Source organism: Rhinolophus sinicus, chromosome 2 (assembly GCF_057876585.1).
Source record: "Rhinolophus sinicus isolate RSI-liver-muscle chromosome 2, RSI-T2T, whole genome shotgun sequence".
Taxonomy (NCBI): Eukaryota; Metazoa; Chordata; class Mammalia; order Chiroptera; family Rhinolophidae; genus Rhinolophus; species Rhinolophus sinicus.
Genome location: NC_142502.1, coordinates 136,642,785 through 136,657,746, shown reverse-complemented (window position 1 = coordinate 136,657,746; position 14,962 = coordinate 136,642,785). Strand labels below are relative to the sequence as shown.

The 14,962-nt window shown below is 39.6% G+C and overlaps 1 protein-coding gene across 1 annotated transcript in view; it reads right to left on the bottom strand.

Moving 5' to 3' along the window:
* The window catches only part of TACR1 (tachykinin receptor 1), a 134,783-nt gene that overhangs the window by 58,048 nt on the left and 61,773 nt on the right, over positions 1–14,962 (bottom strand). Inside the window, exon 2 of the mRNA XM_019750260.3 lies at positions 9,126–9,320. Coding sequence (XP_019605819.1) covers positions 9,126–9,320 — 195 coding nt within the window. The remainder of the gene's footprint in view (positions 1–9,125; positions 9,321–14,962) is intronic.

Sequence of the window (14,962 nt, the reverse complement as noted above, 5' to 3'; positions counted from 1 at the left end):
TATGAGTTGTTAGTTTTTTTGATTCTTGTCTTATTTTTATTGATTAGTTACAGCCCCTCTATGTTAATTATATTAATGATATGTCTCATCCATTGCCTTTTTTTCTCAGTTTGTCATTTGCAGAGTTTCCTGACACACAGAATGTAACAATCATGTCTATATTTGTGTCTGTATTCAAAACCAGCTATCTCTTTTATTTTGATTTTGCCTTAGGTGTTATGCACAGAAAGCCTCTACTCCATCTCAATTTATTTGGATTTATATTGGTTTTAATGATTAAGCCAGAGTTTCCCCAGAATATGTTTTATGGACAATATTTCTGTGGGATCTTACCAGGGATTAATCAAAAGAAGGATTCTATAATCAAATAAGTTTGGGAAACACAAGGTTTAAGAAAAATTGTCCGGTTTCTTTACTGCAAAATATGTCAGAGTGGAGCCTATTCATTGCAACATAATTCGAAATAGCTGAACACTAGGAGCAGTCCAAATATACACCAATATCATGCCAGAGAAATAAATTACATTTTTCCCATACAAAGGAATACTATGCAGCTGTAAAAAAGAAAAGAGAATGCTTGTTCTATATTGATAGGAAAGGCTATCTGAGATAAATTGTTAATGGCAAAAGCAAGAATAGGGTGTATTAGGAGACAATAAGATTATATATTCAAATTTTTAAAAATAAGCATAAAGGAACTTTAGAAGGCGCACGAGAAACTAAGAACAGTGGTTAGAGGGAGAAACATTTTCCTGATTACCCTTTCACATTTTCTGGTTTGTAAACCATATAAATATATTACCCATAAAAGCAAATAAAAGTATTTTTCTTTAAGTGGAAAGCGTCTCAGAGGCTTCAATATACTAATGTACGTTGTGACTCTCTAAGTTGGGGTAGTGGTTGGTTATGCAATAACCTATAAACTTATTTGAGTACAGAATCCAAAAGAATTGTGGGTTATCAGATATCTGAAAAATTTATGGAATAATCTTTATAGATTTAATATATTATCTGTAGCGTATACTAAATACAAAAATTTATAGCCTTGGGCTTCTCCTTCTCTCTCTGTGATTTTTATTCTGTTTTTTATTGACCAAGTCTACCACCAGGACTGAGTATTTTAATATCTGGAAGAGCAAGTCACTTCTTCACCGTTCTTTTTCATTATTTGGCTGATACCAAAATTAATTCTTCTTGCTCAATCTTTTATTGAGCTACTTTAATCCACTTATTCTTTCAAATGATTTTCTTTATCAAACACCTAAACATATTTATGGGAACAGTTTGAGAAGAACTGAGAGCTTTATGGAATTCTATAAAGAGAGAAAGGAGACTGTTTATACCCTTAGATACTTTCCAGGTTTTAAATCATGTGAAATATATTTCACAAATACTCTCCTTTGCCATTCAGTGAAGTCTAAAATAGCAAAATATTTTTCATTTTCTTCATATAATACTTGACTATTTCTTAATTATTTTAAGTGGTTTTCTTTTTGTTTGTTTCTGTTGTAAAGGAGATCTGTTACTCATTTGATTTTCTTAAGGATTACTGCTGAAATTAATTACTCTTTTCTTTAATAGATACTACATTTTAATAAATGTATTTTTGGCATTTGTTGAGATGACTATATGATGCTTCCCTTTGACCCATTAATTTGATGAAATATAATAACAGATTTCCTGATAACTTACTAACCTTATTTGCCAGAAAAAGTCATGCTCAAAAACAAAGTAATTCTATTTTTTATGTAATTTTGAATTCTTTTTGGTGAATCTGTTACTTAGGATGTTTGCATCTATATTTGTAAACAGAATTGGACTGAGGTTTGTGTTGGGAGCCCTCTTTGTCAGCTTTCCACTTAGGTCTTGCTTAACGTGTGTAATAAATTACCAAGTTCTCCACATGTTTCTAAACTCTTGAAGAGCTTATAGGGTATTTGAGAGAATTTCTCTACACAAATTTTGATCCCAGTGCCTTTTATAAATGTAGTTCTTGAACAGTATTTTCATTCCTCCTTCCTCAAACTGCATCAATTTGGTTGTTTACAGCTTTGTTGGAAAGTCATCCATTTCATTTTACTGTCAATTACGCTCTCGGCCTGGCTGTGTTTTCTCTTTCTCCAAGTCCAAGGGTAGATGCCTCTGGAAATTGATCATGGCAGCTTGGAGGAATCCGAAATTGGGTGTCCTCATCTTTCTCAGGTTTATGCTTTCACCTTCTAATTAGGGGTCCTAATTAAGTATTGCTCGTGAAGCCATTGGTGGCTGCCTCCTCTTCGGCTCTGTCTACGCAATAGCTACCAGAAACAGAGTGAATTTCGGGTATTTGTATGGCAATCTTCCTAGTTTCTGCATTAATATAGGTTCTTCCTTCCTTCCTTCCTTCCTTCCTTCCTTCCTTCCTTCCTTCCTTCCTTCCTTCCTTCCTTCCTTCCTTCCTTCCTTCCCTCCCTCCCTCCCTCCCTCCCTCCCTCCCTCCCTCCCTCCCTCCTTCCTTCCTTCCTTCCTCCTCCTCTTCTTCCTCCTCCTCCTCCTCCTCTTCTTTTTCTTCTTCTTTTTACTATGATCTCTATGTTCTACTATGTTTTTACTATGTTCTCTCTAATTTCTTTCTGGGAGCCAGGGTTAAGGGCTTGCTTTATGCTACCATCTTTCCCAGAAGTGTCAACAGCACTTTACATTCTTGGTTTAACTGTTTTTCATCAACAGTGATGACAATACTCGGGGCCCTGGGCTGTATCTATAAATGCAGTGAATGTCGGGAGAAGATTAATTACCACAGCTAGCATAAACAATCAATCCTGGTAACACAAACATACCGACACCCCTTTGGCCAAGGCCTAGAGCAGCTTGGCAAAGGATCCACACTTCTTTTTGTTTTTCATTTCATCAAGAACACGAAAAATCTGAGAAGTAACGCTACAGATATGTTTTCTAATATTTCCTTCCCCCCCCTACTCTCTGTCAGTTAGTTGATTTTTAATTTTCATTATTATTAATGAGAGTAAAGAATATGTATAAATAAAAAATTTCAGCGAATTTCTGATAGTGGGTCATAATATACAAAAGACAAAAATGCTGTAAATAATGACAATGGCATATTTTTATAGTCTTCTGCTACAACTGGCACTATGGAGAATGATATTAGGGTTAATATAGCTACATTCATGTACGCTTCCACAAAATCTCCAGGTAATTAGTCATGAGTGATGCTGTTTTCTGACATAGCCCCCTTTTCCAGTGTGTTGGTAATATTTGGAATTCAGTATAGGCATGTCTTACTTCATGCTAAAATCTACCACAAAGTTATGTACATAGTTTAATTAACAGAAAATGACAGATGACCAATATTAATAAATGATTCAGAAAGCTGAATTTCCCTAGGCTGTTTAAATCTCATTCTTTTGGATGTCTTTCTCATTTTTCTTCCTCATTACAGACTGTTTTCTTGGCCTTGGTGGTGAGCCCTCTGATAAACAAATGTTGACTTGTTCATCTTTCTTGTCCTCAGGGGCATTGCCCTGGAACTTTCTGGGGCCACTGTGACCTGACAGCCTGTACAGCATCCTCAAGAGTCAGCTTGACTGTGAATAACTTTGAAAGCTACTCCACGCTTCTAGTTTTAATAGAACAGTGAGGTTGATGCATTGTGCTAAATGTTTCTTCTTTATAGTATCATTTTTCTTTCACTGTGCTTTTTCGTTTACAGCAAGAGTCACTCTTGGGTACCCGTGAACTCTTTCTTCCTCACTAGTCAATCAACTCCACCATTATAGGACTTCTTGGGTAGTGCCACAGGTTTGCAATAGCAGCCATGGCTAAGCTGCCAGTTTGCTAATTATTGCAGGACTCAATTATAAAATATGATAACATTGTATTAATTATGGGCCCTAGTGTCCACTTTCATGAATTGTATAATGGTAGTGTAATTTTCTATAACTGTGGATTGTAAACATAAACAGGGGATGGCAGAGGACATTGAACCAGTCCCCTCAGGAATCTAGGGATATAGCTACAAGGAGCCCACTTTGAAGTTTGGTGTTTTATCTTACTAGTCAGCAAAGAGAAACCATGAGAGTAATCATTTTTCAAAGGAGGGGATTAGTTAATAAAATTATTATCTATACACACACACACACACACACACACACATATACATATGTGTATATATTCACATCAAGTTGTAGAAACATATTTAATGACATAGGAAATTGTTTATAGTATGGTAAGTGAAATAAGCAGTTTATAAAAAGTATATACAAATGACTCAAATTCTGAAAGGATGTTCAACCCCACTCCTAATAAGAGAAACGCAAATTTTAACTATAATGGTCAAAATCTAAAAGTTTGACAGTATACTCTGTTGATGAGGCTGTGGAGAAATAGGGACTCTCACACATTCCCACATTGCTGGTGGGAATGTAAACTAGTACAACCCCATACAATGGGCAAATATCAAAATTAAAGTGGTACATCTCTTTGACTCAACAGTTCCATTTTTGGGAGTGTTATGCTACGGATAGCCTTGCGTGATATATGTAGAGATTATTCATGGCAGTACTCTGTAACAGCAAAAGGCTGGAGACAATCCAAAGTTCACCCAAACTGACTGGTTAAATAATATTGTATATTTATAACACGGAGTATTGTGAAGCTGAAAAAAAGAATAGAGAAGCTCTTCATGAACTGATAGAGAATGATCTCTAAGATGTATTATGTTAAAAAAAAGCAGGGTATGGAACAGTGTGCATAATACGCTATCTTTTGTGTTACAAGGAGGGAAACAATCTATGTTTGTGTTGATTTATATGTATATAAGACACTTCAAAAGAAACTAAAAACAATATTTCCTCAGACATGGAATAAAAAACTGGAAGGATATTCATCAAAATGTTAGAAACTTTCGTAAATGATGGGAATCTATGGGTTTAATCTATGGGTTTAATCTTTAACCTATGGGTGATTAAAGAAATTATAGGAATTTTCACTATACTCCATAACTATTTCATGGTTTTAAATGTAAAATAATGTTTTAAATGGTTTTGCAGGAAGATGAACTAAGTTTATCTGTAGCATTTTGTAGCCCAGAGGTACATGCTTATGAATAGAGCAACCAGGGAGGAACGCCATGGGGACTGTCTGGCCGAGCCACATTCTCTGGTTAACATTTGTCACATCCCTCCAGGGACAAACATTTGTCCTATACTCCCTTAGAATAGTCGGGAAAATTCCAGGTGGGGTTGAAGATAGGAGTCAGCAAGGCAAAATGCAAGAGGTCAAGTAAACAGGAGAATGGGTGGGGCCCATCCACACTTGGTCTTATTCAGAGGTAAGTACTTATGAAGAACGTCATTCCAGACAAAGCCCCATACCTCGGAAAATAATTTCTCATGGGGAAACTTTTGGGGTTATCCCATCCCAATGAAAACAGTTTCTTGAGAGCTTGTAAAAACAAAATTCTTTAAATAGCATTTAATTTTAAGTTAAAAAATATGAAACATACATTCCAGAAAAAGTGAATAAATGAAATTATTCACTTTCAGGCAAGCACTCATGCTACTACCACTGGGCTCAAGAAATATAATGCCATCTCCTCAGAAGCACCATGAAGGTCCCTTTTTGGCCACATCACTTTCCCTCCCATGAGAGATACTCCTGGTCCTCATTTTCATGGTGACACCTTTGCTTGCATTTACAGTTTTACCACCTTCTTATACACTCTTAAAGATCTACTTTCATGTTGCTTGTTTTAACACTTTGTTTCTAAGTGCCATCCTCCTTGCACAGAGCTGCATTTTGTTCATTCTAGTAACTATGACACAATATTTTATCCATCCTGCTGGTTATGAACATCTGGAATATTTCCAATGTGGGGCATTAAGAACAATGCTGATAATATGAACAAAGTGCTAGATGTATTTGGGTGCATACATGCATGAATTTTTCTAGGGTACTTACCCCTGAGTGAAACTGGGAGGCTATAGGGTATAAATAGTATTTTTTTTTCTGGATACTACAAAATGTTTTTCAATGTGGTTTTAGCAATGTACACCTCTTCTAGCAGTCTACAAAGGTTCTCATTGTTCCTGATTGTCACCAAAAGTTCTAAATGATTAGTGTAGTCAGACTCTTAACATTTGCTTATCTAATGGGTCTGCAGTAAGATTCATTACGGTTTTAATTTGTATTTCACTGGTGACAAATGAAGTTGTGGGCCTCCTCATATATTAATTGGTCATTTGGCTATTTCCTTTTGTGAAGCGCATGTTCAAAACTTTTGCCTATTCTTTATTGGATTGCCTTTCTTTAATAGCACTTAATTTAATCCATGTATTAATAAAGAGTCTAAATGATGAATAATCAGGGTTGGAGGTTCACCATGCAGCCAGAGGGCAAATGCAGCAATTTGAGTTTTCAGAAAACATTTTCACATAATTAGCTGGCACAAATTATTCCTCAGGCATATTGGGCCTAAGCATTGCCTTACCTCACTGTCTGCTGCTAGTCGTCTACCCAGGCACACAGATCAACGAATGATACTGACAACAATAGTTAACGTTTGCCAGACTCTGTGCATGGTGCTAGGCTAAGCATGTATCTATCTCACTTACTTCTCTCAATACTTCTATGTGGAATGTACTATTAGGTGTAGAGGCTTAAATAGCCATTTTGACTCAACTAGAGAGTGATGTGGCTGGAAGTTGATCCCTCACGTAACTACCGAGCCCATGCTCTTATGCTAATTATTATACTGCATCCAAACAAACTTTCCTCTGGTTTCAAATTTGGGATTGACGTGTACTGTGAAAATGGCAACTAGTTAGTTCTAGCAGAAGAGAATATAATTAGGTACTTAGTTTAGAACTGGTAAAATTTGCATTCCCTAAAAACACGTCATAATGATTATGAAGGATACTGACAAATGGAAAATAGGTTTACCTGAAGCTTTCTATACTCTCGACTTATGTTTGTATCACAGCCAATATGTGAATGGCAAATATGGACTCTTTCAACTTACTAATTCATCCATAAACATTTTATGCATTTTGAATGGATAAAATCAGATACTCTTAATCCAGACTCAATTTTTTAGGATAAAATCATGAAATAAACAATGATGGCACACCTAACCATGCATCCAGCAGCAGCTACCCAAAATTCTCAAAGCAATCTGACACGCTGTGTTGAATTTCAAAGGGGTTTTCTGGTCATTAATAAGCATAAAACAGGAAAATGTTTAAGACTAAAACACTAATTTCTTGGACAAGAGCCTAGAAATCTGTGGGAAAATAAATGTTTATTTCCAAGTTAAACTTCGAGTTTGTTGGAAGACAAAAGAACTTGCGTATTTGAAACAAAATTTCTGGAAAGGAGATCAGACTTTGAAAGGATCATGACAAGTAAGAGTGAGCTGCAGTCCACGAAGTCGATGGCAGTTTCTGAAGTAGTTCATATGATAAGCTTTAATTTATAGGCTTGGGTTCCCTGCCCCTCCCCCCCCCACCCCCTCCCCCACCCCCCGCCCGCCTTTTTGAGGGAGCCTTCTGGCTTGAACATGTTCATGGGTCCTGTACGGCTTGTAAAGCTATGTTCTTTGTCCCGCTGAGACCCTGTTCAGGTTTGTAGTTTCATTTAAAAGAATAATTTTCAATGACTCTTTCTAGGCTGAGCATTAATCCCCCTGCTGCTTGATCGATTAAATCCCACTGTTTTTGTCTGGAAGGCAAAGTCTGAGCTTTATGTATTGCCTTCTGGCAAGCCGCATTCCTGCTCCATGGAACAGATGCAGCAATATAACTGTTTGCGACAGGCTTTCGGACCCTCGATCCTTGGGGGCAGACGGGTACAGTGTCTTGTTTGACCTGTTAATCAGTTTACAGGCCTATAATGGTTATACCGTTATCTGATGAATTTGGTTCAATAACCATATCTTACCTTTTGTATGGCATTTGGTAGTTTACAAGGTGAGGATACATTATTTTGTTTGCTCTTCACAGCAATTATTTATGGGAAACAGTGCTTTATCGGCTGCCCCTTTAACAATCAGGAGAGACTGTGATCTTTGCCCAGCCATGGCTAGTAACGGGCAAGCTTGTCATTAAAACAGATCTTCTGATTCTAACACCAGTGTTCTTTTACAACTCACATAATAGACTCAAGATTGCAGAATTCTAGAGGACTTTCAAAAGGACTAACATTATCAAAGTGCTCTGAGTCCAGAAAATGGATGATAACATAAATGTCATGTTGTTGCTCACTTGAGCAAAACAAAACAAAGAATAAGCCATTTCAATGTTGCCTCTTAGAGAAAATTGCCAGGAGAGCTTTTACAAACCCTAAAGGTCATCAGTCAGGCCCCTGGTAGATAAGCAGGCCTGCCCTGTAGGGGACCTGTAACTCATAAGGTCTCAATGCATGGCCTTGCCTTCCCATGCATTTTACATGTGTATGTCTTATTCCTCCAACTGTAACATCCTGGAAGGTAAACATTTTGATTTGGTTTTCCCCAGAGGCAGATCCTGACAGAAAGATTTAAGCGCACATGACTTATTTGGGAGGAAAGAGAAACACCAGTGGGGAGTGGGGTGGTGGTATAGGGAATGGAAAGTGGCTAACATCATTGAGCCAGTTGTTACCAGGCACCTGGAGCTTAATCCCAAGAGGAAACCCTGGACATGGTGTAAAACACACACCTCAGAGACCAACTCAACTCTCATTAGTCTTTTTTGAGAGCTGCTGGGAATGGAGTAATTCCTCCACTCTCCAGCACACTGTGCAAGATGGCGGAGTGGCATTCTGTAGATTAGGAAGAAGTTCCCAGGCAAAGATATGCAGACACCGCAAGGCAAAGTCACGGGTAAAAGGAAGGAGGGACACAGAAGGGCATCCAAAGGGTCTACTCTAACAAGATCCAGGTTTTATATATATATAATTTTCTGTCAAAGCCCACAATAGCATTTGGGACATAGTAGTCCCCTGGTAACTATGGACAGATCAACCTGATATCAAAGTGGTATTGAAAATGCTGATGGATATACACTAAATCCTAACCCACATAAGAATGTGGAAAGAAAAGAAGGAATAAGAAAGAGCAAGGAAGGTACCAAGGAGTTCTCTCTACTCACACTTTCTCATAAATTTTGTTGGGATGTTCCGGCCATTTGATCATGCACACCACTCTGTTGGGCATGGTCTCCGTGGTTGAGTAGTAGCCCTGGGGGAAGGACAGCAGGAGAGCCAGGACCCAGATGACACAGATGACGACCTTGGTCGCTGTGGCTGACAGCCGGGGCTGGAGGGGATGGATGATGGCCATATACCTGGAACAGAGGAGAAAGGACCAAGTTCTGATTTATTCACCACAATCTGCACTAATGATTATGCATTGTTCCTGCAAGGAAAAATTCCCAGAAGCTCTCAACTCCTGGTGATTTTTACAACTATTTTCTAATACCTTTTTCATATGCTATCCATAAGCTTTATGACTCTTGACATAAAATGCTAAAATCCATAAGAAATAATCAGCCAGATTTTTAAATATTTGATACCTTTTTCATAGGCTGTCCTTAAGCTTGACATAAAATGCTAAAATTCATAAGAAATAATCAGCCAGATTTTTAAATATTTCAGAACCCATCTAGCAACATTCCAGGAGAAGTTTTTATCATAGGAATGCTTATGTTAGAGATGCGATATCCAGGTATAAGCCAGTGGTGTAGAGTGAAATTAGAAAAAAACATGTTGTAAGTTTATTCAATATGAAGATTATCTTTATCGTTACTGGATTAAGGAAGAATGGTATTAGAAATCATAGTTTTTAAAGTCCTCATGTGACAATTTAAAATGCTAGCAGTCCTACATAGGCCCATAAAATGTGAAGGGAGGTGAATGTGTGTGTGTGAGAAAGCAGTGGCCTAAAGCCAACAGAAAAAAACAACAGCTCTTGGAGAAATCCCCTCAATTCTTTGAAAGTCTAGCAGTCAGTGTGTAGCTAACAACACATGCTTCATGAGGAGAAAGAGTCTCTACCTGCTCAGACAGACTCACTCAAGTGTATCAAAGGCCAGAGTACATGAAACCTCCTTGCAGGAAGGGGGAGGGGAAGCAAAGTGAATGAGGTCTTAGGGCCTGGAGCCCTGCCTCCATCTCCTCCCACCTGGGACCAGGCACTTAATGGTGTCCTCTGAAGGAATGTGTACATCCTCTGAGGTGTAGCAGAATGTTAAGGAATCATAAATATTTAAATCAGCATTTCCTATCAGTTATAATCACATCAATCCTGCCTCCTCCATTAAAAAAGGCATATCCCTCTGTGTATTTTTCTTGCAAAGTTATAGATCCATCCTTAAATATGCATTTCTTTTCAGAGTAGCAAGTATGTCTTAAACCACTTTTGGGATTTAGATAGTATCTGGAAAAGACTTCAGAATCACACATTTCATTCTCTGACACGCAGGTGTTTCTGGCTTCCATGGGACAGAATGGTCAGTGGGGACTTCAAAAATGAGCAGATAGCAGCACAGCCCTCAGCTGCTTCCACATAACTCCACATAACTCTTTCCCTATACTCTTTGGACTCCTAGAATCTCTAGGCCAGAACTGGGGCCCAGGTTACAAGTAAAGCCATTTCACTCAGTATGCATTCAACCAATTCACACTGGGCACCTGCTGCATGCAGAACACAGCATTTCCTTCTGGGCTCTGAGCTTCTAATTTCTCCAGGGAGAAAAGGTGCATAAATAATCAGCCACAACATGACTGTAGGATGTGTGACCTCCAGTGGTAATCTGATAAGCACCTTAGAGCCTTAGGGAAGCAGCAGAGGTAATCAAGCCTTGGAAGGGCAGGTGGGCTATTGCAGGAGAGTAAGGAGGTACACTTAGTTGGACTTGGGGTGAGCCTGCTGAGTGTCTGGCTTGGAGGGCAGGAAGCGTTCAGAGCCTCCCTCCCTTCTCTGTGTTATGATTAGATCTGACTTCTTATCCAGGAAGCTTGATGGCTCAGGTTTCACCAAGGCTTTCCTGAGCGTCGTTTTAGAATCCTAAACTTTAAAATACCTTTCCCACATTTTCTTGCTAGGGACTCAGGCTTCCCTTCTCTGGTCTGTAAGAGCGATGCCACTGAAGGTGTTCAGTATGGAGGCCGGATAGTAGGCTGCTTCAGGTCAGCCTTTACATATAGTGTGAGGTGTGATGATAACCTCCAGGAAGGAAACCCCAGGATCTTTTCTTTTGCCTCTTTTGGAAAGTGGGTTGGTGGTCTTGAAGTCAAGATAGTGGGATTAGGAAGAGACTTGAAAAAGATTGTGGTGGGGGCGAGTAGTAACATAACTCTCTGGGCAAGTTTCTCTGGTTGAGTTGGTGGCTATTTGCCTATGACTCAACTGCCACCCACAGAACATCAAAAGGGCAAAAACAACTCTTAAGATGCTGTGAATCAAGCATTGTCTGTCTTCTTCAGGCTACCCCCAAGGGGCCACAGGTACTTCCAAGTGAGCTCCAGTACACTATAATCTTGATGACCTTCCATCCCTGGGGTGGTCTCCTGAAAAGAACCCTGGGAGGTCTTGATTTCCCTCCTGGATCTGCCTCTTTCTTGCTGTCTGACAGCAATAGAGCATTGATTTACTTGTCAGTCATGGGGTTATCGTGGATGGGGGAACCTCAAAATTAGAGCCAGCAGAGGTGGACTTGTGCAACCACTCTCTTTGTCTTCTTTCTAGTTCGGCAAAGGGCTGGGCATGGATGGTCATGGCCAGAGTCTCTGAGCATTAAAATTGTAGGATTCCTTATTGGATCCTTTCCCAGAGGCAAGATCTTTCCCATACAAAGCTGGACATACAGCTGTGAAGATGCCTTTTCTTTCTAGCACCTCCCAGACTCTTGCTCTCACTGCAGCTGTGCATTCTTGGGAAATTAAAGAGGACGCATGGGGGAGAATGCTGTACTACATTGCCCCTTTTTAAATATCTCAAATGCAATATTTTAATTTGCTTTTAACTCAGGATGAATGATCAATCTTAAATAAACGTACCCTAACACGCATCCCCGTGCCCAAGTTGGCGATACACCATTTGGAATCTAATATGACTGGGGCTTAAGGGGGATTGCATCAGTATATTGGTAGCTGCAGCTCCAAATAGGTGGCAGAAAGCCGTATTTTATCTCTATTGCAAAAACTGCAATTTGGGAGTCCATTTCAGTTAACTCTCTGCCGTTACTTGTGTGTAAGAGCCATTTCAGTGACACATGAAAGTATTACCCACATAAAGCCAGAGAGAATAAAAAAGATTGGCTTTAAAAATGTATATATTTTTATTTGTTCAAAATACAGCCACTTATAAATCTTCCTCCTTTCTTTATCTTTTCCTTTCTTCTTTCTATCTTTTGTAATCCTCACTGCTGGGCCTTGTGTGACATGCTTCTTTCTTATTTACCCCAAAGCTAGTACCGTTTGGCTGTCTTGTCTGCAAATGGAAACATATTTTCTTTTCTACTGCCCATTCCTGGCTTGGGTTCCATGAACATAGATTTTTATATTTATTTGTAACCACCCTGAACAATTCTTGCTTATTAGATTATAAGTTATCACTGAGCAAGTGCTGCAAGCCCTGGGAAAATACATTCCATAAATATTTATCAACTGCATTGTGCTCACGAGACTAGAAGGCAGTCAATGAAACGTCTTTCTAGTTTACACATTAATCAGGCTGCCAGAGACAGGGTTCCAGAGGCTGCATGAGATGTGGATTATATTTTCCATTTCAGGTTGTTCCAGTCCCATCGAGGGCCATTGGCTCTGATTTAAATTGTATGTGGCCTCCCAGCTGAAAAACCTGAGGTGCTGTCTTCCTCTTGCATGATTTTGCTTTGTAAAAAGAACTCTCCATGTAGTGCCTTAAATCTGGCAACATGTAAGTCTGTACAATTTTTAAAAAGGCAGATTGAAACAACCTTACTGTGAAAAAGAATCCCAGATTTCTGACAAGTTCCGTATCCTCATAACTTCCTCCTATAGCAGACCTGGTAGAGAGGACATTTTTCCTATCGGTCCTACTACTCCCTTCTATAGACTTTCCCCTCCAATTCCAGTCCCCACCCTCCCTTATTCCCACTCACTTCTTTCTGGGTTGGTACAAGTTTCCTTTAAGGGACCATATCTTCCTGGGTTCAAATGACCAGGAGTGGTGACAGCTGAGAGCATGGCTGCTACAGTTTAGTTCAAGGATTGGCACAATTTTTCTGTAAAGAGCCAGAAAGTGAATCTTTTAAGCTTGGTGGCCCATACAGTTTCTGTCGTAACAACTCAACTCTGCCTTTGTGGTGTGAAAGCAGCCATAGACAAGGCAACTATTGGGCAGGACTACATGCTCATAAAGTTTTATTTTCAAGAACAGGGGGTGGGCCAGACTTGACCCCCTGGGTCATAGTTTGCTGACTCTGGGTCTACTTTATGGGAAGTAAGAGCTGGAGGAATGAGAACCGTAGGAGAACATGGTGTACTGTTCAGCAACACTCTTTACCTTTGACACACTGAGGACGGTAAGACTGCAACTCAGTGGGTGGATAAATCTTATAGCCCACAGGCAGTCAGTAAGGTGGTCAGTCACAGTCATAACCTAGAATCCCGCCTCTTGTCTGAATACAGTGGTCACTCAGCCTGGGATGTTTTTCCCCATCTCCTCCTGGCTGGCTCCTACTTATTTTCATGGCTTGGCTAGTCATCATGTCCCGTGGCTGGGTTAGGTGCCCTGCCTCACTGCTGTGACAATCTCTAATCTTGTGGTGACCACACGTCACTTTGTCTATTTGCGTGTCTGTCTATCTCTTCTCTCTTCACCCTCCGCAGATACGTTGGGGAAGGCGGTTGCTGTGACTTATTCACGTTGGTATCCTTGGCCTCCCTCAGCCTAGAATGTAGTAAACACTCCATGAAAGCTTAATTGAGTAAATGAATATGCAAATTTCTTGGCACATCGCACGGGCTCCATAAATGGTTGTTGTTTGAAAATAAATGCAGCAGGAGAAATACATATGTATTATAACTTTATTCCTTTCAGTCTGAACATATGTGAGACTATTGTGTGAGAGTAATTATTGCTCAGTGTTTTCTGTTATACAGACACCCAGAATCCTCCTGAAGTGACCTCACTGGATCTGGGTTCTCAGAATTTCCTGTTTCTTGACATGAAATCCTTAAATAAATTCTCAGTGAGCATCAGTTGACTAATTTCTGCATTGACCAGTATGTTGGGAACTGTGCAGGATTCACTCTTTCTGGTATCACCCTGTAGCTCTTCCTCTGAACTACAGGGTGATCCCAGAAAGACTGAATTGCTCCATCCTTTCCCTTCTTACTCCCCATTCCCTTCCTCGTCAGGGAGCACACAGTCTTTATACCTGAGATCACTAACATCCATCAGTTGGGGTTTTCTTCTAGGACATTTCTCTAATTTTCAAAATCCAAGGACCTCATTTGGCCAGATCACTTGACCAGCAACTCTGTCCATTCAACTAAGCTCAAGCTCACAAAACTATAACCAAAAGGGCCTTTGAGCCTCCAACAGAGATGACCTAACGTTCACACACTACCAAAGCATTTTTAGTAATGGCAGAGCCCCTCACTTCTTCACTGCTATGTTACCCACAATTCTATAAAGCACGAGGTTTTGGTCTCTAAGCCCAATGCAGATTCACAGCCCTATCAGTCACCTCATTTAAAAAAGTGCCAGCTCACAGCAAGGGCATAGTCAATAAGATCATAAGAAATGGATGAAAGACAGATGGAACCAAATGTGACAATTTAGAATGAACTGAAGGAAGGGATGTAGCTGACAGTTGTCCAAATTGTCCTGCCCGACGTGATCAAAGGAAGATTCGTGTGGTTTAAAGATGATTCAGATACAGAGTCTCCAGTCAGGAATGTTCATGGCTGCTTTGTTTATAATTTCTAAGATCTGCAA